Source organism: Hylobates moloch, unplaced genomic scaffold (assembly GCF_009828535.3).
Source record: "Hylobates moloch isolate HMO894 unplaced genomic scaffold, HMol_V3 SCAFFOLD_6, whole genome shotgun sequence".
NCBI lineage: Eukaryota > Metazoa > Chordata > Mammalia > Primates > Hylobatidae > Hylobates > Hylobates moloch.
Window position 1 is genome coordinate 33,023,284 of NW_026652281.1, and position 26,249 is coordinate 33,049,532.

Consider the following 26,249-nt stretch of genomic DNA (forward strand, 5'->3'; position numbering starts at 1 on the left):
TGTTCCTTGACTTGTGAACATATCATTCCAATCTGTATCTTTGTCTTCAATATGCCATTCCCCTCCCCCCACCCTGCCCCTGTATCTTTGTGTCTGTGCATCTCAAATCTTCCCTCCTCTTCTAAGGTGTATTAGTTCATGTTCATACTGCTATGAAGAAATACCCAAGACAGGGTAATTTATAAAGAAAAATAAGTTAAATGAATTGACAGTTCCACATGGCTAGGGAGGCCTCACAATCACGGTGGAAGGTGAAGGCAGAGCAAAAGCACGTCTTACATGGCAGCAGGCAAGAGAGCGTGTTCAGGGGAACTGCCCTTTATAAAACCATGAGATCTCATGTAGCTAACTACCTGTTATAAAATACGAACAATGTTTATAAACACGAATAATGCATTATAAACATGAATACTGTTTTATGGGAAACAAAAATGAATGGGAAAAACCTGCCCCCATGATTCAATTACCTCCCACCAGGTCCCTCCCATGACACATGGGGATTATGGGAACTACAATAAAACCATCAGATCTCATGAGACTTATTCACTATCACCAGAACAGCATGGGAAAAACCTGCCCCCATGATTCAATTACCTCCCACCGGGTCCCTTCCATGACATGTGGGGATTATGGGAACTACAATTCAAGATGATATTTGGGTGGAGACACAGCCAAACCATACCATAAGGATAACAGTCTTTAGATTTAGGGCCCACCCTAAATCCCAGGATGACCTCATCTTGAGGTCCTTAACTTAATTACGTCTGCAAAAGCCCTATTTCCAAATAAAATCATATTCACAGGGGTGGAGGGGTTGAAACTTGGACATGTATTTTTCAGGGGGACACAATTCAACTCACTGCACACATTTACATAAATAACACATCTTTTAACAAAAATCTTTTCCAAATAAAAATTTAGCAAGACCAGTGACCTTATTTTTGTAAATCTTTCATATCTAGATTTAAGGAAGAAGCTGGGTGCTCATTTCCTTTGATATTCAATCTGTTATGCTGTTTTGGTTGAAATATAATGAAAATCCAGTTTCACACAGATCATTACATACCCTCTGAAAGGGTTTCAAGAGGCCTCTGGGGTCTTCAGAGCAACACTTGAGAACCACTGCTCTAAAGCATATACTCCATAAATATATATAAAGTGGAATTTCCAGGCTGTGGCTATATATTTCAGGCTATATATATATATATATATATATATACACACACACACAAACACACACACTGTATATAGGTGTGTGTGTTCTGTGTGTGTATACACATATTCTACTTTATTAGATAATGGCACATTGTTTTCCAACTTGATTAACCAATTTACTTTTTCAGTAGCAGTGTATAAGAGGTTTTGTGGCTCTATAAGTCGACCAATATCTGTTACTGTTACACTTAAAATTTTTGCCTATCTAGTGGTATGTAATGTATTGCACTGTGATTTTAATCTTATTCATTCATCCTTTTTTGTCTGTTTGTTTGTATTGCCATTTTATGTATGAAGAAACTTAGGTTTATTTAGAAGACCATTGTTACTTGTCCCAGGTCACAGAATTAGTAAATAGAACCCATGTTTTCTATTTTCGAATTCAGATTTCTTCCCACTCACCAACACAAATAATGCTTCGGTTTCTGGCCCATTTCTCAGGAAGGCTCAACGTCCCCCCGATCCCCTCCCAATAACTAAGAATCTTGACTTCAAATCTTCTCCCTTCATTTCCCCACTGTGGAGGCTTTGGGCACTTCAGACGGCTGGAGGACTGCACAGCAGCCCTGCATCTCCCTCCCTTCATACCCCACTACCCACCCACCCCCACTCTCACCCTCTCACTTCCCTGTCTGACTGCTTCCTATCTGCCTCTATTTCCTTTTCATAAACCCTCTACTCATCTTCTGCTGACTAGACCCTCATCTAATCATTTAAAAAGGAATAATATCTAATTCGTGTGTATAATGCAAGAGAAAATGTATAATGCACTATAAGAAACACCTGTTAGCTGCTATTATTACCTATTAATACTACTACTTTTTAAGCACTTCAACACAAACCAGTGGTGTGATCATAGGCAGTTACTCAATGTTTTTCATCCTCAATTTTCTCATCAGTGAAAAGGCATAATACCTACCTTATGAGGTTGTTTGAAGGATGGAATGACATAATATATGTAATGTGCTCAGCACAGTGCTTTACGATAAGGCATGCTCAAAGACGTTTAATTTACTTAACAAAAGTTCATCTAGTGCTTGCTATGTACCAACCACTTCTAGGTACTTTTTCCAAATATTGGTACTTTGTAATAATTCTCTATGGTAGGTGTTATTATCTCCATTCTACAGATACAGACTGAGGCAGAGAATTTAAGCAAGTGGCCGGACGTCACACAGGCAGTACGTGGCAAAGCAGGGATTAAGCACTCCTGCAGTCTGCTCTTAGAATTCGCGCTCCTTGCCCAGCTGCTTCCCCCAAATATTTATTATTATGAGAAAACTCTGCAAATTGCAAAGTGCTCTATCACCAAAGATTAGCACCTTAGGGCAAAATGAGCCCTTTACCACTCCCTAGATGGTCCCCAGCGCTAAGTTCCCAGCGGAGGTTGCAGTGAGCGCAGATCGCGCCACTGCACTCCAGTCTGGGTGACCAGGGCAAGACTCTTGTCTCAAAAAAAAAAAAAAAAAAAAAAAAGCCAGTGATTGGAGCGTAATTACCCTCGCCAACCGCCTGTAACCACGGCGGCCGCCACGCCCCGTGTCCTAGCCTCGCCCCTCTCCGCCCACGACTCTGGCCCCGCCCCTCGTCCCAGGCTGCCACGGAGGCAGAGCCAACGCCTCACGGGCTTCCACGTACGCACTCCAACGCCTGTCCCCGGAGGAGAACACATCCGGGTCACAGGAGCCGGTGTCTCAGGCTCCGCCCCTTCCCCCCTCCCCCGCCAAAGGCTAATCCCCATTTCCGACCCTCTCAGGCCTTTTCCGCTTCTTTTTCACTGACCCAGGTGCTCCCCTTTGCGTCCCTCACGGGAATCCGGAGGGTCTCTCTGATCCCGAATCTCCCACAGGCGTGAACCTGCTCTGCGGTGTATCTTTGCGGGGCGGCCTGCGCTGAGGCCTGCCGCGTGCAGTGCGTCCGCGCAGACCCGACCCTGCGTCTCGCAGCTCGGTTGAGGCCGCCGCCGTCTTCTCGGGATGCCGCGGCCGGGGTCCGCGCAGCGCTGGGCGTCCGTCGCGGGCCGTTGGGGGTGCAGGCTGCTCGCACTGCTGCTACTGGTGCCTGGACCTGGCGGCGCCTCTGAGATCACCTTCGAGCTTCCTGACAACGCCAAGCAGTGCTTCTACGAGGACATCGCTCAGGGCACCAAGTGCACCCTGGAGTTCCAGGTATCAGGGGCCTAGCAGTCCCTGGGCCCCAACTCACGGCTCCAGGATTGGGGGTGCAACTTTCCTGTCCGTGTTTCCCCATTCTTAGGCTAATTCAAAAATCGCTTCTAGGTAGCTGATGCCCAGCATTTGACTTTCCTCTAATAAACCTTGGGTGAGAGATGTTAAGACTGGATATTAAAATATATGAATTCCAGAAATGCTCACTTTAGCATTTCTTTCCATTCTCATTTTTAAGGCCTATTGAACTTTCTTCCTTAAAAGATTCCCTTAAAGAAGATCATTTATACTATATAGTACCCAGTGTCAACCCCTCTACTCTCTAATCCGCACCTCCAATTTAATTGGATTTGAAGTGCTGCCAATGTCTTAACTTCATTGGTTTTCAGTTTTACCAGTATTAGGACTGTTGGTTAATGCGGTCCCTGTCATTGGAAGAGCTCCATTACAGGTTGAACGGCCATTTGCCAAGAGTGTTGTAGAAAGAATTGCTGTAATAAATGAGAGGCCCTTTCTGATCTTTAGGATTGTGTAAAAAAGAAACTTTTTAACAATGTGGTTTCTTCGGTTGGTTAGAACAGTCTTTACTGAGTTTCAATTTTGTTTGGTAGGCGCATTTAACATTTGGGTAGCTATTGAATCCTAGGTGCCAGTGATACAGAAGTGGTCGAAACAGATAGGGTCACTGCCATCATTCATGATTCCCCTCTCACCCTACTTTTCTTAACTGGTATCTGCTCATCCATCAGAACTGTGCCTTAAGAGCACTAAGTAGGATCCATAAAGGAAGGCTTCCTTTGGAAAATTATTTTAAGCTGAACTTTAAAGGATGAGCTATAAACACCTTGGTAAGGGAGGAGGGGGAATAGCCTGTGGTTGTAGTGAACACTGAGAATTTCAGGGCCATAGAGAGAGGTCCAGTATGGTTGGGAATAAGGAGCCAGAGCAAGGGGGTCAGCAGGGGCAGGCCAGATAGTGTCTTGCTGACCATGTTAAGGATTTGTTTTTCCTGAAGGTGCAGGAAGCCATCAGAGGGTTATAAGCAGTTCAGTGATATGACCAGAATATTCTTGGTGGCTGCATTAATAATAAATTGTGCAGGTAGAGAAGTGGTGGTAAGATGTTGCAGAGTGGATGTGGAAGGCTGATTAGGAGGAGGTTATTTTGGTGGTCTAGACAAGAAATGATAGTGGCTTAGAGTAGGGTGATAGCAGTGGGGTAAATGAAAAGTGAAAGGATTGGAGAGAAGGTAGTAAGTAGAATCAACAGGACTTGGTGATGATTTGGCTATAGTGGGTTAGGGAGGGGAGGCCAAGGATGACCCTTAGGCTTACTTACCTTCATGGATTAGCACCAGGGGACAGAAAAGAACATAGCAGGAATTGTGATAAAATGTATAAGCCAACATTTTCTTTGTTTGAATTTAATAAACATTTCCTGTATTTTTCTGTATGCAGACTCAGTGATTAGTGCTAAGGATACTACTACAATGGCTAACAAATTAGCATCTGTTATGTGTAGACAGTATGTTAAGCATTTCAGGTGTGTTCTCAGGAAAGCCCGATATGAAATTGTTATAGCTCTTACTCCTTTTTTACTGATGAAACTGAGGTTTAGATAGGCTAAGATCCAAGGGCATAAAACTTAGAAGTAGCTAAATCAGTAATGCAGTCCCAAGTTAAATTCTTAACCACTTTATTATACTACTTCCCAGAGACTGACTTTGACCTGAGAGAGCTTACGTAGACATATATAGTCATAAAATGTTAAATGCAACAATAAAGGTATACGCTAGGTATAGTGCTGGCAGAAGACAGAAGGATCATCAGGGGACATTTAGCTGAGGAGCTGATGTTAGAGCTGAGTCTGCAAGATAAGTAGCTGTTGCTCTACGAGGCGGCAGAGGAGAGAAGAAGGGGCCCTGGGCAGATATGTTCATGACAGTTTCAGCAGGCCTGAAATTAGCCTGAGCTATATTGCTAACATTGTGCATAGCATTGAAATACACCAAATAATAATAGTTTTGTGACTATAGTTATATATATTAATAGTCACAAAATGATTATTATTAGCTTTAATATAAAGCTATTATAATAGCTTTGTGACTGTGAGTCCAAGGGCTTTGGGGGCAGTTTGTACCAGTTTGTCAACATTATTTATTGGTAACAGTGAGACTGATGATTTGCTCCTGGTCTTGATGAGACCACACCCCCAACCCAGAGCTCTGTTGTTGAGACTAGCTCCGTAGCAGGAATATGCCTTTGTGACCAGCAAAATATTTAAAAATGCAATCAAGACTCCATTTTGGGTTCCTTGGTTCCAGGGTGTTTTCTTTGCACACTTGGGTGGTTCCAGATCTGAGAGAATATATGTCTGGCCACAGACCTAACAGAGGGAAGACAAAGGAGCCCACACCTAACTTTTTCAGATCTCTTGCTGTGAGACAGCCTTTGGCTGTGATGTTTTATATTCTTTTCCTTTTGGGACTCTTTTCAGTCCCAAGTTAAATTCTTAACCACTTTATTATACTACCTCCCAGAGACTGACTCTGACCTCAGAGAGCTTACATAGACATATATAGTCACATAATGTTATAAACTGTAGATTTATAACATTATAACCTACAGTAATAAACTGTAGATTTGCAAACACTGTCATTTTGATCCCCGTGATTCTTCTTTAGCAAACCCTGTTGAACTGCACTGTCAGTGCAGATGTAAAGCAAAGACTTGTTCAGAGAATTTCTGGTAGTCTGGTATTTTAGGAACATAGAACGAGTAAGGGTGTGAATAAAAGAGGTTCTGAAGCTACTTGGGAGGAAGAACAGGTGAATAGTATACCATTGTTAACTGGTTTAGATTTTTCTGCAGACCACAGGTAATTATCAAAAAGTGTTTAAGTGATTGCTCAATGGGAAATGAGGAAAGATGGGGAGATTGGCACCTCTCCTTCCCAGGGGATATTCGGCATCATGTTAGGAGAAGGGCAGCTACCTGCATCTAGTAGGTAGAGACCAGGTATGCTGCTTAAAGTGTCACAGTGCACAGGACCGTACAGCCTCCTACAACACAGAATTATTCAGCTCAGAATGGGAATAATGCTGAGGTTGAGAAACCCTGAGTTAGAGGGAGAAGATATTGGGTAGTGGGAAGAACTTTTAGGAAGTTGTGGCAGTAGTCCTGTCTGGATTGTGGTTTAGGAATGCGATGAATTTGAGAGGGGCAAAAAGATTGAGAGATTTGTGTGATCATATGGATAGATAGGGACACTTAGTTTGAGATGATCCTCAGTTTCAATAGTAGATGATTGGACAGGTTTGAAGGATACTATTAAGTGAGATTACTTGTTTTAAGTTTGATGGAAGAGAAGTGGTGTGATGATAAGTTCTGGTCCTATTCAGTTTGTATGTATGTGTTTGATTATTCAGAATGCAATGGTCAAGTATGTATAATTCACTATAGCAAAATGAAGTTATTATTTTCACCTGGAGAAAAAGTTACTTTTTGTTGAGGATGGGGATTGGTAAATCCCCAATTGATAAGACACTTTCATATCAAAACATTTTATCTGTATATTAACATTTACATATTTTTACGGTTTCATAAGTGCATAATTATTTTCATGTGATTATCAAAATGATCTGTAACATAGTTCGTTAGTCATCCTCTCTCTTAAGTGAGAAAAGGTCACACAGGTCACAGATCCTTCTTTTAAATCCAGAGTTTGACGTAGAATGTCAGTATGCTAACCAAGAGAGTTCAAGGTTGAAAATAACAATTTTGTGCTGCCCAATCACATGGTGGTTTGGGAACCCTTCATTCAACCCAATGTCTCTTCCTCATCATCTCTTTTACAAGTGTGTACGTTCACTCTTTCTTCACCTCTCTCCTCTCCCTCTTTCTTCCTACTCAGTTCTTTCTCATGTAAGGAAGCTTTTCTCTTTAATCCTTTCCCCCTTTTGTCTCTTAGAATACTTATCCAGTTACCACAGGAAAAATCTCTCCCTCCTCTGTTTGTACAACCCAAATGGCTGGAATTGTAACTGATTAAGCATAAGCCCTTGAAAGTAGTTCCACAGTTCTGTTCAGACTCATATCACCTACCTCCAGGCTTCCATTCAGTATGTTTGTCATTAGTACTGGCTTCCTAGATAAACAGACTTGTTGTCCTTCATGTTATTTTGTTTTTGCTTTAATCACAAGAGTTTCAACAATATTTTGTTTAATCAGTTATGTGTCTCTCCTGAAAACATGGTTGTAAATGATTATATACTTTTAGAGTAGCCCACTCCATTACTCAACTTACAGTGTGGTTCAGAACAAAATGTATTTCAAATTCCATATAACTGACTGTAAAAGAACTTAATAAACACAGTCTAATTTGGCAGTAAAATGAGCTTAAGTTCTATGATAGAAGTATAAATGGGGTGTAATCCTAAGGATTGGCCTACCTTGTTACTTCACTGTGTGTGTGCTTCGATGATGCTAATAAGAAAGTGGGTGAGAAAATTTTCAGAAATATTGCAGGCAGTAAGCTTAGAGGTTAAGGATATGACTTTGGAGTTCAAGTTCTGCCTTCCCACTTAACTAGATGAATAGTCTTGAATAGGTTGCTTATTTAACATCAGTTTTTCAGTCTGTCAAATGGAAGGAAAAAAAGTATATTGTAGGGTTGCTGGGAGAATTAAGTGATCTAATAGATCTACATTAATTAGCACAGTTGTCTGGCTAGTTCAAAGTGCATAAAAGTTGGAGGAAACTTGTTCAGTTTCTGTAAAGTTTAGTTGAAGTAAAATCTCCCAAGTTCTATCCGCTGGTGAAAATTAAAAAATGTAAAATTGTCTGTGATAGTAAAAGTCCTTTGCCCATTACCTTATTGCCATTTTAATAGGAAATCTGATTAATTTTTCAAACTTTTCACAGTGATTTTTTTTTTTAATCTCTTACAGGTGATTACTGGTGGTCACTATGATGTAGATTGTCGATTAGAAGATCCTGATGGTAAAGTGTTATACAAAGAGATGAAGAAACAGTATGATAGTTTTACGTTCACAGCCTCCAAAAATGGGACATACAAATTTTGCTTCAGCAATGAATTTTCTACTTTCACACATAAAACTGTATATTTTGATTTTCAAGTTGGAGAAGACCCACCTTTGTTTCCTAGTGAGAACCGAGTCAGTGCTCTTACCCAGGTAAATAAAAAAATCAGCAATATAATGTTGGTATATTTAAAAGGAGGAAAAAAGCATAATTTAATATCATGCACCAACTGATGAGCATGGAATTTTGAGACTGACAGCCTTTAAAATCTATCTTAATTCTTACATGTAGGCATTTCACAGAGAACTGCAGACTTTTATAGTGAAAAATAATGTTGAAAGATTTTATGAACTTTTAATTGTAAAGAGAAACAAGCATTAAAATAAGGAGGAAGATCACTAAGGTAGAAACATCAGTGCTAAAAGAAGTTTGGGAAGGCTGAGCAGTGTTCCAATCTTCTGAAGCATTTTCTTTAATCCCTGAAGGAATGTTGCCGTCATACTCAGGAGGCTGGTGTAACTGGAAGCAAAATAATGCCTAAATTAGTAGATAAATAATACCATATGATAGCCTTTAATACCGTTACTTAGTGTTACTCAAGCTGCTGTAACAGTAACTTGTGCTGTAACTTTAGGTGAAATATTGAAGATTAATGGTAAGGCATCTCACAAAAATAGTTACAAAAGCTGAATTCAGATTTATTTTGGAGAAATAGAGAAAGCGTAAAAAATTTAAATCCAGTGAACAGCTATTGCTTAGGTGATGAGGACTGTTTTATTTCTAGTTCAAATAGAGCAAAATCCAAAATGCTTCAAAATCCAAAACTTTTAGCTCCAACCTGATGCCACAAGTGGAAGATTGTACATCTGATCTCATGACACATCATTGAAAATATCATATACAGTTGCCTTAAGGCTGCATATATAAGGCATATATGAAACATAAATGAATGTCATGTCTAGACCTGGGTTCCATCACAAAGATAACTCGTTATGTATATGTAGACATTCCAAAATCAGAAAAAATCTGAAATTCAAAGCATTTCTGGTCCCAAACATTTTGGATAAGGGATACTCAACCTGTATGGGCTTAGATCATATCTAAAAGTTACTCAATTAGGCATGAAAAAGAATTATTTACCACTTATTCGTTAAAAACTTAAACTGGTATTTTAGTGTTCCCAGGTTCTATTTAGTCTCTTGGCCAAAGTCATGGTGAAAGAAACAGCTTTAAGAATGTGTAAAAGCCTTAATTCATAAAACTGTTGTTAGAATTAGCAAGATATATTCAAATACTCTTAATTTTAGAAATGTTCTCTTTATTTTAAGGTCTTGTGTGAAAGACACCTTGCTTTGTAAAATGATATTTCTTTGGGGCCATTACTTTAACCTGTATCCATTCCTTCATGAATTTTAACTTGTATAAGGTGGCTTGTTCTAAAAACCTAAGTGGGTAAATAGAAGAAATGAATGGTAATAAAGCAGTTAGTATCATAGCCGTCTTTATCCATGCTACATTTTTTAATTTTTCTCAGTCTTATTTTTCTGCTTTCAAAAAGATAATGTATCATATAATAGGGATAGTTATAAAGCAACTTTTCATACTACAAAATTGAAAATTACCGGCTAGTAATGCAGAATAAATGATAAGAGTTTTACTCTCACTATTTTTTACCTGTTGATAAAATGATGGATTTAGAGTAGGCAATGATCACCAGTCACTACTAAAACCATTAAGTAAAAGGCTGATGGGGAACTTTATACTGAGCGGATCAGACTGAATGATCATTCACAAATGGAGAGATAACTAGACATTATGTGCCTTATGATAACATGCAGTAAGAAGTACACAACACTGACTACTAGACGTTCCCACCCAGAACATTGCACCTGAATTCCATCAAGTCTCTAGCTCCAAATGCCAGTTTACAAGAAATACAGAGGATAAAGGAATAGCATGGGAATGCAATCAACAAAATCCAGGAAGTGGGAAATGCCACAAGATAGGGGTAGATGGCAAGGAAAAAAGAAAAAACAAGGAAGAAAGCCTAAAGATTAACGAAGACTTACATCAGCCAAATGATTGTGTTAACCTTACTTGGATTCTTATTTGAAAACCAATTTTGAAACAATAGGGGAAATTTGAACACTATTTCCTGACTTTAAGGAACTGTTTTAAATTATTTCATGGTTATAATACTATTGGGGTTATGTTTTTAAAAAGTGTTATCTTTTAGAAATAAAGTATAAAAGTATTTGTCGCTGAAGTGATAAAATATCTGAGATTTGCTTTAAAAATAATTGGGGAAAATACGTGGAGAATGTAGATGAAGCAAGATTAGCCATGTGTTAATCTTTATTGACATGGTGGGGGTTCATTGTACTTTTCTCAATACTTTTGAATATGTATGGAAGTTTTCACTGTAAAAGTTTTTTAAAAATCACATCTCCGGCCAGGCATGGTGGCTTACGCCTGTAATCCCAGCACTTTGGGAGGCTGAGGCGGGCAGATCTTGAGGTCAGTAGTTCGAGACCAGCCTGACCAACATGGTAAAACCCCGTTTCTACTAAAAATATAAAAATTAGCTGGGTGTGGTGGAGTGCGCCTGTAATCCCAGCTACTCAGAAGGCTGAGGCAGGAGAATCGCTTGAACCTGGAGGTGGAAGTTTCAGTGAACCAAGATCGCACCATTGCACTCCAGCCTGGGTGACAGAGCGAGACTCCATCTCAAAAAAAAAAAAAAGTCACATCTCAAAAGTTGTAGAATGCATGTAGTTTAATTTCTGTGATTTTCTCTAATTCAGTAGTTCTTAACCCATACCCCATGGACAGGCTTAAAGGAGTTCCTAAACATTCTACATTTGTGTCAACTCCTTGCCTTTATGTGTACTTTCCAGGTGAAGAATCCTTGGGCAATATGCCATTCTGAGAATACACAGCAAAGAAATGCTAGAAGCATATCTCTCTGTAGCTCCTCATCACAAATTCGGAATCATTTTACCACAGTTTTGCAAATTTTTCATTCCTAGGGGCCCAAACAAAGCAAGGACAACAAAAATATTTGAGCCTTCTAATAGGTTAATGCAGTTTGTTGGCCTCATAATTTCTTACATTTTTTTTTTTTTTTTTTTTTTTGAGACGGAGTCTCGCTCTGTCGCCCAGGCTGGAGTGCAGTGGCACAGTCTCGGCTCACTGCAAGCTCCGCCTCCCGGGTTCATGCCATTCTCCTGCCTCAGCATCTCCGAGTAGCTGGGACTACAGGCGCCTGCCACCGCGCCCGGCTAATTTTTTGTATTTTTAGTAGAGACGGGGTTTCACCATGGTCTCGATCTCCTGACCTCGTGATCCGCCCGCCTCGGCCTCCCAAAGTGCTGGGATTACAGGCGTGAGCCACCGCGCCCAGCCAATTTCTTACATTTTTTAAAAGCACTTTTAATAGAATATTTTAATAATTATTCCTTTCATACTTACTTTGGCAGAACTTTATTAAACATTATTTTCTAATTTCTATATTCCTTAACTAAAATTGAAACAAACTTAGATTTGTTTTTAAAACTCTTAATACAGGCTTGTTGCATAAAATAATAATAAAACATGTATTTTACCACTAGGATTAAGTTTGCAGCAGTAGAAAAATATTAAACCATGGTATACAAAAAAACTAGTCATTTAACCTTTCTCAAAACAGATGGTATAATAAATGTATAAAAAGGCAAGCTGTTATCAGCTAAAGGCTCACAAATTGATTACACAGTGAAACTGAAACTTGCATCCTGTTGGGAACATACATATTGGTTTAGTTGACTGGCATGAGGTAAAAGGCTGATTTAACAAATAGATAAATGTAAAAAAAAAAAAGTCATTCCTATTCTGATATATCCCTTTTGGATTTAAAAGTTACTAACAATTTTGATGTTGTGGCTGTTTTAAACATAGTTCAAAGAGCTTTGACTAATTCAGCTTTTTTTTTGTACTATGCTTTATTTTTATAGATATTTGGACTTTGACTTATATTCTCATTATTGGTGAGCTCACTGCCATTCTCTTCCTCCTAATTCTTCTTTAAAGAACTTGGGCTGGAAATTCTGTAGTCACCAACCTTAGCTGATAAGTATTTCTGCTATTGTTAGCTTAGTGTTCCATCTGCCCCCTTACTGATACCATGGCTGTGACATCTCAGTTGGGGAAAACAGCTGCTTCATGAGATCTCTAGCCTTAACAGTTGTCCCAGTGAAAATGAGCAGGGGGGTTTCATTGCAAGGACAACTGGCGTAAATGTATGAATGAATGCCAAATTAGTAGCATGTTAGTCAGAAGAGGAATTGAGATCAAATTGAAAGAAAAGCTGAATATGATAGATGAAGCCTACAGAAAGTATCACACATACTGACTGAAAACTATTTCTCTACAGATGGAATCTGCCTGTGTTTCAATTCATGAAGCTCTGAAGTCTGTCATCGATTATCAGACTCATTTCCGTTTAAGAGAAGCTCAAGGCCGAAGCCGAGCAGAGGATCTAAATACAAGAGTGGCCTATTGGTCAGTAGGAGAAGCCCTCATTCTTCTGGTGGTTAGCATAGGGCAGGTATTTCTTTTGAAAAGCTTTTTCTCAGATAAAAGAACCACCACAACTCGTGTTGGATCATAACTACGTTTTGAGAATTGATGCACCATTGCCACTGTAATATTGCTGTCCTCTAATTAATTTTAGGTACTGAAGAACTTAATATTGGCAACATTTTTAAAACCTTACTCATACACTTGTTGGGAGGGATGTACAATGCATATTCCCAAACTGTGGAAAGGACACCTTTTTTTATTTGTAAAGGTGGAAAAACTTTGGAACTCATTTTGGGCTATTCATGTTAAATATTCAGCACCAATGATCTACTCTGTTCTCGGTTGTTTATATCTACTCTTCGCACACTAAACTTTGGTATTTTGATTCCTTTTAACCATTTAAGACTACTTTTCTTATAGGTAGTTGATATTTTAAAAACCTTAGATTTAATGTCTACATGTGTTAGGGAGGAAGAAAATTGCCTTTTAATTGTTAATAAGAAAACCAAATGTGATGAACTGTAGCCCAAGCCCTATTCTGCACTGTTCAGTTTTATGGAGGAAAAATAAATCTACCATAGGAATGTTAGTTAATATTGATACATCGTGGTAAAATTTATTTCTCACTAGCTTAGAAAATGTCAGACTTTTGTTTTTGGGGTTTATGATTTATAACCAGCTATACTATTTTTTCATAAAGGCATTTGTAGCACACAGAAAACAGTAGTTTCAGTAGCATAAAAGAGTTTATACAGGCCTTAAATATCAGACTGTTTGTAACAGGTAGAAATATTACAGAATAATTTAAGACACTATAATGGGGGCAAATGAAATAGGAAAATTTTTAGTGAGTTACCCGTACTCATTACATTTTCAGTGCTTTTACAAAGAAAAAAGGTGATATGTTTAATTTTAACATTTTAATTGGCTGGCTTTTGCCCTTATATGACTTTAATATCTGAGTCATTCCCAGCTTAAATTAACAATTGTTAGTATTAGTGTCACACATAAGTGCCATACATTTTATCCTCATGGGTGTGATGCACTGAAAAGTTAGTTGCTCTCCTTTTTTCTTTTTTTTTGTCTTGCATATTTTGTTTCTGTAGTTTCTGGTTAGCTACCCTGAAGTGATTTAAAAATTTAGAATGCAATGTGTTTCTTATTTGGTAATCTTCATTGACTTTTCTTTATTTAATGAGTATTAAATAGTGCATATTCTGTAGACTATAGGGTTTACATTGTGTTTGCATCTTATACCTTGTATAGATTGAGCTGATTGAAATAAGATTTTGTTCCAAGTATTATCTGATAGAATACAAGATGATTCAAAATTATATAGATATTTAAAGCTTTTCTGCTGTTTTTTTTTTTTTTAATTGCAACTGCTTTTCTGCCATGCCTCTCTTCCCTACCCAAAAGTGATGAGTTCTGTACAAGACAAGACTGTCATATTGTAGAGACTTTGATATGTGATACCATAGAATACTGATTGGATAGCCATCCTAGTCACTTATCAGTACTGACTAGAAGTTAACTCTTAATTCTAAGCTATCTTAAAATGCATATATATACTTCTTGCGTGGAAGAGCAAAACAAATTCAAGTTGTCATGCTTGATAATTTCAGATGCCGCAGTATAGCAAAGGGTGAACATGTTTTCAACCCTTTTTTAAAGATATTTGAAGACCAGCTACTCCTTAATATTTATCAATGGATTAAGAAGTTTAAGATTTTGCGGATTTATCAATTTGGGTTTTTGTACTGAAGTTGTCTTGCGGCTTTGTAAGTGTCCCTTTATATTTAAATTTGAAAGTTTTAAGCACTTATGTTAATGTGATTGATCAGCATGGGCATATGTAAAATGTCCTTTTCTGGTTGCCTCTCTATGCTATTATGTTCAGATACTTATACCATAATTAAACAGTAAGTTATAGACTTGCTGAGTTTGGCATAGATAGTGTACTCATTTAATCTGTGCCTCTCAAAACTTCAGAATATTAGCATATTACCACAAATAATTTTTGGTGAAACTATTGAGATATTAAAATTTTTGAAATCACTACTGTTACCTGTTATAGAAAATAGTGTGGGCTTAGTCTAGTCTCTGTGTAACTGGTTACATTTTGATGGTTGTCTATACTCAACTGGATATGTATATGTAAATTAGAAAATACATACCTATCCAGACATAAATGCTAAGTAACATTTTTTTCTTCCTCCAACTACATAATTTGTAGCTCATCATTTTTCCTTAATCCTTTCCTAACTTGTTGCAGCAGTTTGAATTTCCCAAATATTTATGTTTGGACATAATGGCTCAGAATACATATTTGAACATCATAGTTGTATATATTTTTAAAGTAGAATAAATAATGGAAAGCAACTTGATATACAAGTTTATACTAAAATTTCAACTGTGTGAAAATACATTTTAAGGTATTACTTTGCTAATAATCTACACATTCTTTTTTCTATTAAAGAAACAAATGGTTTGTGGTTCACAGCTTTCATCCAAGCTTGGTGATAATCAATTTTGAAAATACAGTGGACTGAAAAGCAAATTTATTCTTTCGAAGATTTCATTTAAATCTCTGTACTATGCATTTTTGTTTCAGTTTGTAAATGTGTAACATTTATAGTTAAATAGGACAAAGCAGGCCCTATGACTATTGTTTTCAAAAAATTAAATTAATATATAAATAATTCAGAGGGGTTTTTCATTTACTTTTGAAAAGAAATTTCTTTAACAGGATCGCACCTATCAATTTCTTGTAGAATAAAAAAAATCTTTCAACACACTGACTTCACTTGTTTCTGTCAGGATTTAAATCTTTCTAAAGCTCCTTATAAACTTAAAGCCTGGAGTACAGTTCTGTAATGAGAGTGATTATTTATTTGGTATTTTATTAAAATATCTGAGGGACTGTCCAAGAAAGAGGTGAAAGAGAAATACCACATCTGTACTGCCTAATTTGTAACCTTCTCTTTGCATTCCTTACTGAAAGTTTGTGTAGGTGAAAAGCAGTTAAATCATCAGTTGCTCTAAAGAGGTCTTAATTTTTAAGTAAATTACCTTTAGTTTGTATATTACCTAGTTGGATCAATGTTTTTCTTAATAATGTAGTCAGAGGGGACAGTCTGGTTCCTGGGCACAATTCTCCGAAAACAGCAGGGAAATAACTATAAGTATAGGTTAACATTTATTGAATGCCTACCTTGTGCTAGGTGCTGTGCTGAGTATTTGTATTGACACATTTAATCTTTGCAATGATTCTATGAAATAAAGGTATTATTTCCATTTTACAGATGAGGAAAGTGAGGAATAGAGGGGTTAAGAAGTCTCATATCACATAGTATATTAGCAGAGTTTGAATATGAACCATAGCAGTCTGGCTCCAGAGCCCTCTTTCTCAAGCACTATGCAATATTGCCTTACAAAAAACCAATTAAGGATAGATCTCTGAAGGCTTAGCTATCTTGATTTCATTACAGCTCAGTAGCGGTTCAGTGCTTTGGCTTTGGAGTCACAGTCAAGTTCAAGTCATGGTTGTGTGACTTTGGATTTTATTAACTATATATTTCTGTTTTCCATCTGCTGCTAAGGTGATGCCATCTGGTATAATGAGAATGAAATGAGATGTTTATTAAACACTGAGGATCAGTGCCTAGCATATACAAGCACTTAGTAATTATATTTTTATCATTAGTCTAATTCTGGTCTCTTGATCTTTGTTTAGTTCCTAAAGTCCTTACTATGGTTTCTATTCATGTGGCTCTTACATGAACAATACATAACACAAATATGGTAGTGTTCGAATGTCTCTCATGCACATAATGGTCTGCTAGAAATTTCAAAAATGAATAAGACCGGCTGGGCGCAGTGGCTCATGCCTGTAATCCCAGCACTGTTGGAGGTCAAGGCGGGCAGATCACCTGAGGTCAGGTGTTCAAGACTAGCCTGGCCAACACGGTGAAACCCTGTCTCTACTAAAAATACAAAAAATTGGGCATGGTGGCGCATGCCTGTAATCTCAGCTACTCAGGAGGCTGAGACAGGAGAATCACTTGAACCTGGGAGGTGGAGGTTGCAGTGAGCCGAGACTGCACCACTGCAGTCCAGCCTGGGCGATAGAGCAGGACTCAGTCTCAAAAAAAAAAAAAAAAATGAATAAGACAGTCTGACCTCCAGGAACGTAACCTAGATGGTGTAGATAGGATAGCTGTATGAGCAACTAATGTTACACAGGTAATGAAGCAGAGTGGACTCGAAGGGTGCTAGAGGAAGAAGAGAATATATAGGTCCAAAGACTTATTTCTTAGGGAGTTTTACGTTATCTCCCCACAGCGGAAGCCCTGGTTATATGACTGTGCCAGTAATTGAGTGGTTTAATTTCCAGTTTAGGGATATGGGTATTAACCAGTCCCTGTTGCTACAGATTGAAAGACATATTCTTTAATTTTGTTAACAATAAAGGTGATGTTTGATCTCCTGAGTAACTTCTCCATCTCAGGAGTTTCCAAATTCTGGAGGAAAATACAAGGATGTTATCCTATTTTTATCATTAGGAATCAGCTTCCTTGCTGAAATTTAGATACAAAAGTGACACTGGTCTGGCATACTCTGTTTTTAGTGCTGGATCATTTAGATTCCTAATGATCACTACTATCTTGAAAAGGCAACAGCATAAGAATTTGATTAATAATGGTTCAAAGAACAAAGTCTACCCAGAATTTCATCATTCTTTTTGGTGTATTTCAGTTATTTTTTATAGATATTTGTGTATCGTTTAAAGAAATCGGTGTTGTACTGTCTATAACAAATTTTTACACTTTTACATTTGTGAAATCTATCATATAGAAGAGAGCATTCAACATGTACAATTTAATGAGAAATAAAGTTATAAAACAGATACTCATATACCCAATGCTCAGGTTAAGAAATGTACATTGCCAATACCTTAGAAAGCTCCTATGTATCCTTTCCTGGTCAGTTTCCTGAATCACCCCGAGAGAGAGAACCAATATTCTGCTTGTAATGCAAATAATCTTTTCTTTGTATTTTTACCAATTAAGTATACTAGTTTTCACACTTTTTAAAACATAATTTCTAAACCATCATAAAGTGATACTTTTATAAATACAAAATCATGTACGTGAATGTATTGGCACTGTCAGATTACTATCAGCATTTCTAAATGTTTATGCATGCTTGCTCACTTCATGTGCTTCTCTCTCCATCAGCTAATGACAATTGATCAATATGGGATCAATATGGGACCGCACTTCGAGTAGTACCGATGTCTACATTCCTTAAAAATAGTCTAAACAGGTAGAAGTAAACATTAATAAAATTTAATAAAGTATTAAATTCTATTTAATAAATAGAAATGTCACTTTTTTATGACTTGTTGAACATTTAATGCCATCCCTGATGGCTATAGTTTTTGTTACTGTGTTTATTATTAACATACCACCACTGTGTATTTCTTCCATGAAGACATTTGGATGGTTCCACCTTTTTTGCTATTTTGAACAAAGCCACTATGAACATTCTTATATATATGTCAGGTTGTACATGTGTATGATCTCTTGAGAATACATCCAGCAATGGAATTGGTGGGTCATAGGATATGTATATCTTCAAATTAACTAGGTGATACCTAACTTTTCCAAAGTAATTATTCAGTGCTTTCACCAGCAGCATTAAAAGATTCCACATTTGGTATTGTTAGACTTTAAAAATGGAAAATCTAGGCTTGTAATGGTACCTCGTTGCTTAATTTGCATTTCCATGAGGTTAATGAGGTAAACCTGTAGTCATTTGTTACCCAGCATAGAAAACTAACACAAGAGATAAAGCAGCATTTGGATGGAAATCTATAGCTTTAAATATGTAAATCAGAATAGAAAGTTGAAAATTTGAGGAGCTAACCATCCACTACAATAATATGACAAATTAACATAGAAAAGAAAAAGCTGAAATCAATAAAATAGAAAAAATAACAAAGAAGGAAAACAAAAATTAATTTCCATGAGACTCATTTCCATGAGTCTCAATATCTAGCATTTTAGTTATTCACTAACTGCAAAGTTTTTTATTTCATTATCATTACTACTTTGATCCATAGATATTATTTGGAACTATAATTTCCAAACATGAATATTTAAGTTTTCCGTTATTGTTGATTTTTAACATAATTGAATTGTGATCAGAGGATATATTCTCTATATGATTTAAATTCTTTGAAATGTAACTGTTAACAGTTGCTTTATGGCATAATAAGTGGCTGGTTTTTATTAATTTTAGGGTGCTTGAAAAGAAAGTTCTACAGTTATTTATGTTCATTAATCATTTTAGTCATGTTCATTAATTTTCAAGTCTTCAGTATCCTTAGTGATGATTTTTTTGTTTTTGGTATATATCTCTTGATTACTAAGAGAATTGTGTTAAAATGCAGCTAGCATGATTTTAGATGTGTCTGTGTGATTCTTTCAATTTCTCTATTTTTCTATTTTGTATTGGGATACAAATGTATAATTGTTATATTTTCCAGGTTAATTGAAAGAAGCTTTATCATTACAAAATTATCTTTATTTCCACTAATAAATTTTGCCTTAAAATTAATTTTATTTGATATTAATGTAGCTATACCAGCTTTTGTTTGGCTAGCACTTGTGTCGTATATCATTTTCCACAGTTTTACTTTCAGCCTTTATGTATACTTAGTTTTTAGAGGTGTCTTGTTTATATCATATTGTTGTTACTATTACTATGTGTCCTATCTGTTCTATGTTCCTTTTTCTCTACTCTTTTTTTTTTTTTTTGATAGTTTTGTTTTTGTTACTCCTTTTTTTCCTCTACCTATTAGATTGGACATTGTATATATTTCTGTTCATGGTTATTCTAGAAATTTCATTATGCGTCTCTGACTTATCAATGCCTAAACTTGCCCAGACTTCTGGGCAGTGCAGTAGCCTTAGAACACTTTAATTCCATTTACTTTCCTCCCAGCTTATATATGTGGTTGTCACATATGTTGTATCTCTTTAAATGTAGGTTATTACTATTGTTTTATATAGTTAATATTGACTTAGATTTACCCACAAATTCGCCACCTTTCTTACTCTCCATTCCTTGCTGTGTCTTTGAGCTTCCATCTGGAGTAATTTTTCTTTTGCCTGAGTATATGTTTAGAATTTACTTTAGTGCAGGTCACCTGGTGGCACATTTACTTTGTTCTTGTTTTTTGAAATGTCGTTATTTTGCCTTCTTTTTGAAGGACATTTTTTTCCCCCTTGAAATGGATGGTTATCTGGAAAGGTAAAGATAACTTTCCCTTGTATTCTGACTTCCACTGTTACTGGGAAGAAGTCACCTGTCAGTCTTTTGCTCCATTTAGACTAATCCATTTTTTTTTCCTCTGGTTGCTTTCAGGATTTTCTCTTCGCAATTATAATTTTTTTTTTGAGTTTCATAATGTTGTATATAGTTTCATTATGTTGTATATAAGTGAGGATTTTACTGTATTTTCCCACTTAGGCTTTGTTTGGCATCTTGGATCTGTGGGTTAATATGTCAGTTCTGGAAAATTCTCAACCATCATTGATTTGTTCAAGTTTTGTTTAGAATCTTACATCTGTATCCATGAGAGATGTTGGTCTGTAGTTTTCTGTTTTTGTAATGTCTTTTTTCTGATTAGTATGATACTAATGCTGGCTTAATAGAAGATTTCAGAATTCTATTGAATCCTTTTGAATTTTTTTGAAGAGTATGTGTAGGATTGTTATTATTTCTTCCTTAAATGTTTGGTAGAGTTCACCATTGAAGTCACCTGGACATGAAGTTTTCTTTGTGGGCACATTTTTCACTACACCCTAATTTCTTTGATAGATTTAGGGCTTTTAAAATAATCTGTTTCATCTTGACTGTTTGTCTTTTAAGGATTTTTTCCATTTCATATAAATTGTTGAATTTGCTGGCATAAAGTTCATAATCTTTCCATAGTAACCTTTTAATAACTGGAATGTCATGTCACTTCTCTCATTTCTAATATTGGTAATTTGCATCTGGTCTCTTTTTTCTTGACTTATCTGGCTAGAAGTTTATTGATTTTGAACGTCCCAGTAAACTATCTTTTGGTTTTATTTCTGGGGGAATAAAGTACCATAATCAAGCTTAGTAATCCTTCTTCTTACCTTCCTCCACGATTTTGACTTGGTAGGATTCTTTGTCTAATGAAGTGACCTAAACCTTCATTTCTACAGAATTGAGCCATTGATAGGCCTGTCTTTACTGGGTTGCTGCAGTTTTCCACTGACTAGGACTGTTAGCACTAAGAGGCATTCCAGTGAATTTCCTAGTTTCCAGATATAGCCTTCTTGTTTCCATTGTATAACAGAAACACAGTTTTCCTCTGGTAACTGGAATTAGCTACCCTGGCCAGTCCATTGAGCTGCTTTTCTGTTAGTTTAATGGCATGAGGAACCTCAAAAGGCCAAGGCCAAGGCCAGTCTCGGCTCCTAAATCATCAAAACATGATTCTTTTTCCTGAAGGAAGTGTTCTACTCTTAGACTCTAGAATTTCTAAACCCACCAAGCCCAACATTTTGGGAATGGGCAGCAAAAATTATTCATGTAGATTCTTAGGTATACTATTGAACAGAAACACTCCTTCCACCCTTTGGCTCTAAGACCCGTGCATCCTGGTAGTGGGGAGGCAACTCTGTATATTGACTGCTTATTAAATTAATATACCACATTCTATAGGACACCACCCTACCTTTTCATGATGTTGCCTCCCAGATATCTCTGTAACCGAGCTCTCATTTTGCCACTCAACTGTTCTATCAAGCTAGCTACTTTAAGAGATAAAGCATGTGTTAAAACCATTGAATTCACTTCCATTGCCATAAACTGTGTACCTGGTTGGAAGAAATGTTTCTGGGATTCCTACACAATGGATAAAACCTTCAGAAATATCAAGAATATTAGTGCCAGTGGAAACACTGCAGGCAGAGAATGCAGATTCATACCCTAAATGTGAATTATCTTTGTGAAGACAAAGTGCTACCTATTTCTTATGGAAATTGCCCAGTGTAACCATCATGTTACCAGGTTGCCAGCAAGTCTCATTGAGAATAATGCCATATTAGGAGTCCAGCCTTGGAAATACAGTCACACTCCACAATGTTGCCAGGTTGGACACTCAGCAATGATAGTAGCCAAATAGTGTAGGTGAGGAGAAGACCATACTATTGAACCTCTGTCACTGCTTTGATAGCCACTTGGTACATGGCCCCATTAACCAAGCCCTGGGTTGGCTGGAGAAAAAGACTGACATCTACCAGACAATTCATCTTGTTCCCCTTATTACTGAAAATCTTCTCCACCTGATGCATCCTGTTAGGCACTTAAGTGGGACATGAATATCTTCACATGCCCTCACCACTCCAAGAGGGTTATCTGTAAGTCTCACTGACAGATCTTTTACAAATTTTCCATTTTGTTCTTTCCAAGAACCTAAAAGCTGGACAATCCATTAGACACTGCCTGTAAGTCAGTATATTTATCAGTTTGTCATGTCGTCCCCTCCTTTCTTGAATGTGAATAACCAGGTATGTAGCTAGAAATTGCCCACTAGAAGATTCGCTGTCCCCATTAGCAATGCATGGATCTGAAATTGTCTCACTTCTTTTTTTTTGAGATGGAGTCTCGCTCTGTCGCCCAGGCTGGAGTGCAGTGGCGCAATCTCGGCTCACTGCAAGCTCCGCCTCCCGGGTTCACGGCATTGTCCTGCCTCAGCCTCCCAAGTAGCTGGGACTACAGGCAGCCGCCACTACGCCCGGCTAATTTTTTGTCTTTTTTAGTAGAGACGGGGTTTCACCATGTTAGCCAGGATGATCTCCATCTCCTGACCTCGTGATTCGCCCGCTTCGGCCTCCCAAAGTGCTGGGATTACAGGCGTGAGCCACTGCGCCCGGCCTGAAAGAAGAATTTTAACAAGCAGGATGAGCATAAAGGCAAAGTGGGGTTGTCAACATCAAGGAAACACAGTGTTGGGAGACAATGGTCGACTTTGTCAATCGCCAAAGAGACTCCCAGGAAAAACGAGGGCAACAAAACTATCAGTTGGATTTAGGAGGCCACTGCTTACCCAAAGAGTTTAGGTAGAATTGCTGGGAGGTGCAGTGGTTGGAGAATCAACTGCGTGAATAATGAATTGTGTTGATACGGTACATAGTACGGTATTTCTGACTACATTGGCGGCATTTCACCAAGTAATTACTACCGGAAGTGCCTACCTTCAGTAAGGCATCCTATTGTTGGATGGGGAAAGAGGAGGAAATAACTCTTAGCTTTACCTGTACTGTGCTTCTGAGACCTAGGTATGGACCTGCACTCCCAATTTACCATCCATGGTGTCATCCGATGTTCAGTAACTGGGTTCTCCTTTGGCAGGGAGTAGGGATTGCCTGAGAATTAAAAGGCGAGAGGAGATTTCTGAACTGGAGCTGTTAGATTATGACTAGGATTGGGTGCCTGAGGCAGCATTGGGGCTTTATAAGGCTTCTTACGCTTCATTTAACTAATTGCTTTTTTGTTCTCTCGATATTCATTGGAATTCCAATCTGTTCGGTTGTGGAGAACGAACCTGAGAAAAGGGATCTTTCTCAGGGTAGTTTTTGGGGGGCAGAGGCTGATGTGCTGCACCCCCTAATCAGGGGTATGGTTGGCTGCAGTAGTCAAGTGAGAGGGCCGCAAAGGGACAGGAAAAGTCGAGACTATCTTAGGGAACCAGGAGAGGCGCTGTACCTCTGAAGGATCTAGGGTTTGTCTGGTCTGTAAGGAGCAAACATGGTGGAATTCCTTTCCAGATCTTTCTGGGCCTCGACGTCTGGCTTTTGGGGTACATGCCAAAAAAAAAAAAAAGCGCAGGGAGAGTCCACTAGCCTCGGTGACAGTTCCCCATTGCGGTTTCCCCTCCTCCACCCTTCTTTGCGAGCTCCTTCCTTCTGCCTAGAGTTAACCCGCCACATTAACCCCTGACTCGCAGCTGGACCTCCCCGGCCCGCAGCGCCACGTCCCGGGTGGGGCCCGCCGCGGCCAAGCAGCAGCCCGGCCTCGAGCGGCCCCTCGGGGGCGGCGGGGCGGGCGCCAACAGCAGTCAGGCCTGACGAGCGGCGACCTCCAAGGGTGAGGCCACTGCGAGCGCCCGATTCACGCGTGTCCCGGCTCTGCAAGCGCGGCGGCGAGCAGGGTGCTGTGGTCGCGGGGACTGGGTTGCGGCCCGCCGCGTACGGGACGGCCCCAGCTTCTCGACGCCCGGGGCAAGACGCCCACCGCCTGGGCGCGCTCGCTGGGCCAGAAAGGAAGACAGAAAAGCCGCGGGCTGACCGTGGTGGCGCTCGCCTGCAGGCAAGTAAAGAGCGCTAGGGCGGAGGCCGCCGCCGGGGGCGCGGGGTGGGTTGGGGGCCAGACCGTCAGGGGCGCGGGGTGGGCTGGGGGCCGGGCCGCGTGCGCTACCTCCCCAGCCCACCCGACCCGACAGCGCGGGTGCTGGCGCTGCTGTCCCCAGGGGGGGCGGGCAGGCCTTTCCTTCACTTGGCTTACTCTGAAGGGAAAATCCACACAGCTGTCTGCCTTTTTGTTTCATTTTGACTAGAAAACCCATTTTCGAAAAGACACCTCAGAACCATAAGCAAATAGCCCAGAGTCTTAAATGCTCTAAAGGCTCTGCATGAGCCCCTGCCAGGCACACTGAGCCAGTGCTGGAGGTTTCGGCATGGGTTTTCCTACTTGGCTTTTTGTCCAAAGCTAATTTGGATAAAAATAATTTGACTGGCAGCTGTGAGCTAGTTTTCAGTATATTAGGACCTCTCCAGCTTTCCATGGTAGTAAACTTTTTTTTTTTAAAGAAAGTATTTTAAAATATTCTCATATTTATTATTATTTTTTAATTTATCCTTTTAATTTTGGAAAGCAAGAGTGAGAAAGGCTATATGATCTGGAGGTAAAAATACACCATTATACAGTGTGGAAGTGTCATCCCCTGAACCCACATTGCACGTCTACAAAGGAGAACTTGTCGTTCTCCAAGTGTTTAGTATTCCTTAGATGAGTGTTTTTCAAACAAGCCTGATGTTTAGACGCATTTGGGACTTTTGTTTAAAATGCATCCCCCACCTCTAAAGGTTTAATTTGGTAAGCTTGATTTCCAGAATCTGTATTTCTATTTTTTTATTGTTTAATTTAATTTAATTTTATGTTCTGGGATACACGTGCAGGACATGCAGGTTTGTTACATAGATAAACGTGTGCCATGGTGGTTTGCTGCACCTATCAGCCCATCAATCCTTACATTTTAATATTTTGAAGTTGTAGGTTGGTTATAAATGGAGTTAAGCAACTCCACTTTATATCTCATTCAAATGAGAAAATTGATAAGCAGGTATAGAGTATTGACACCTACATTTGAAGCAAAGTAAATGTGACATGTACGTCTTACTGTATGGAACTTGAAGTATAAACCATGTTTACACTGTTGAATCGTGAGCACCTATCTATCTGTTGAGTCATTTGTTCCTTATGCTATTCTTAAAATGTATTTATTTAACAAATATCTGCTGTTAAATCTTTTGTCTTTAATCCCCACTAGACCACACATCCTATTCTAGATCCCGCTCCACTACTTTGCTTCTTTTTATAACAAACAAAAATCCTCTTTGAAAGATTTACCTCTAAGTCTCCATTTTCATTTCCCCTGTTTCTTCCTACCACCTCTCATCTGAGGCTTTTTGTCCCCATTACCCCCTATATGGTCCTGACGTTGCCAATGACTGTCTTGTGAAATCCAGTGTCTGTGCACAGTTCTCATCTTTCCTGACCCCTCAGCAACATTTGATCACTCCCTCCTCGTTAATATTCTTTCTTCTTCACTGATGTTCTTCACTAATATTCTTTCTTCTTCACTTGGCTTCCAGGTCACCATATTCTCCTGCATTTCATTCTGCTTCATTGTGTCTCCAGGCTTCCCCACCACTAAATCTTAGTATGCCACAGAGTTCATTTCTTGGCCATATTTTTCTAGCCATACTTTCTCCTAGGACAATTTGTATCCCAACCCATATTCCTTGGCTATAAATAATATCTATCAGCTGATGACTTCCAAAATTTTATTTCTAGCTTTAGTTCTCTTCTGAGCTCCAGATGTGTATGTCCAGCTGTTTACTCAGCATCTCCACTTGGAAGTCTGATAGACATTTAA

At 38.6% G+C, this 26,249-nt stretch overlaps 1 protein-coding gene and 1 long non-coding RNA gene across 4 annotated transcripts in view; one reads left to right on the forward strand and one right to left on the reverse strand.

The window, feature by feature from the left end:
* The first annotated feature begins 2,909 nt into the window (after window positions 1-2,909).
* TMED7 (transmembrane p24 trafficking protein 7) overlaps window positions 2,910-26,249 on the forward strand; it is a 45,183-nt gene continuing 21,843 nt past the window's right edge. Inside the window, exons 1-4 of one of the 3 annotated variants that reach the window (XM_058440598.1) lie at window positions 2,910-3,383; window positions 8,332-8,577; window positions 12,837-12,964; window positions 14,611-15,853. In XM_058440598.1, the coding sequence (XP_058296581.1) occupies window positions 3,192-3,383; window positions 8,332-8,577; window positions 12,837-12,964; window position 14,611 (567 nt within the window). In that variant the 5' untranslated portion in view covers window positions 2,910-3,191 and the 3' untranslated portion in view covers window positions 14,612-15,853. Of the gene's footprint in view, window positions 3,384-8,331; window positions 8,578-12,836; window positions 13,588-14,610; window positions 15,854-26,249 lie in introns of those variants that run through there. The other 2 variants (XM_032156622.2, XM_032156621.2) reach the window with 2 other exon arrangements.
* LOC116470922 (uncharacterized) lies at window positions 8,593-24,393 on the reverse strand. Its single transcript, XR_004248685.2, has 4 exons — window positions 23,798-24,393; window positions 23,347-23,457; window positions 9,809-9,869; window positions 8,593-8,944 (listed from the first exon to the last, which is right to left on the reverse strand). It is a non-coding gene; the product is annotated as an uncharacterized LOC116470922 (long non-coding RNA).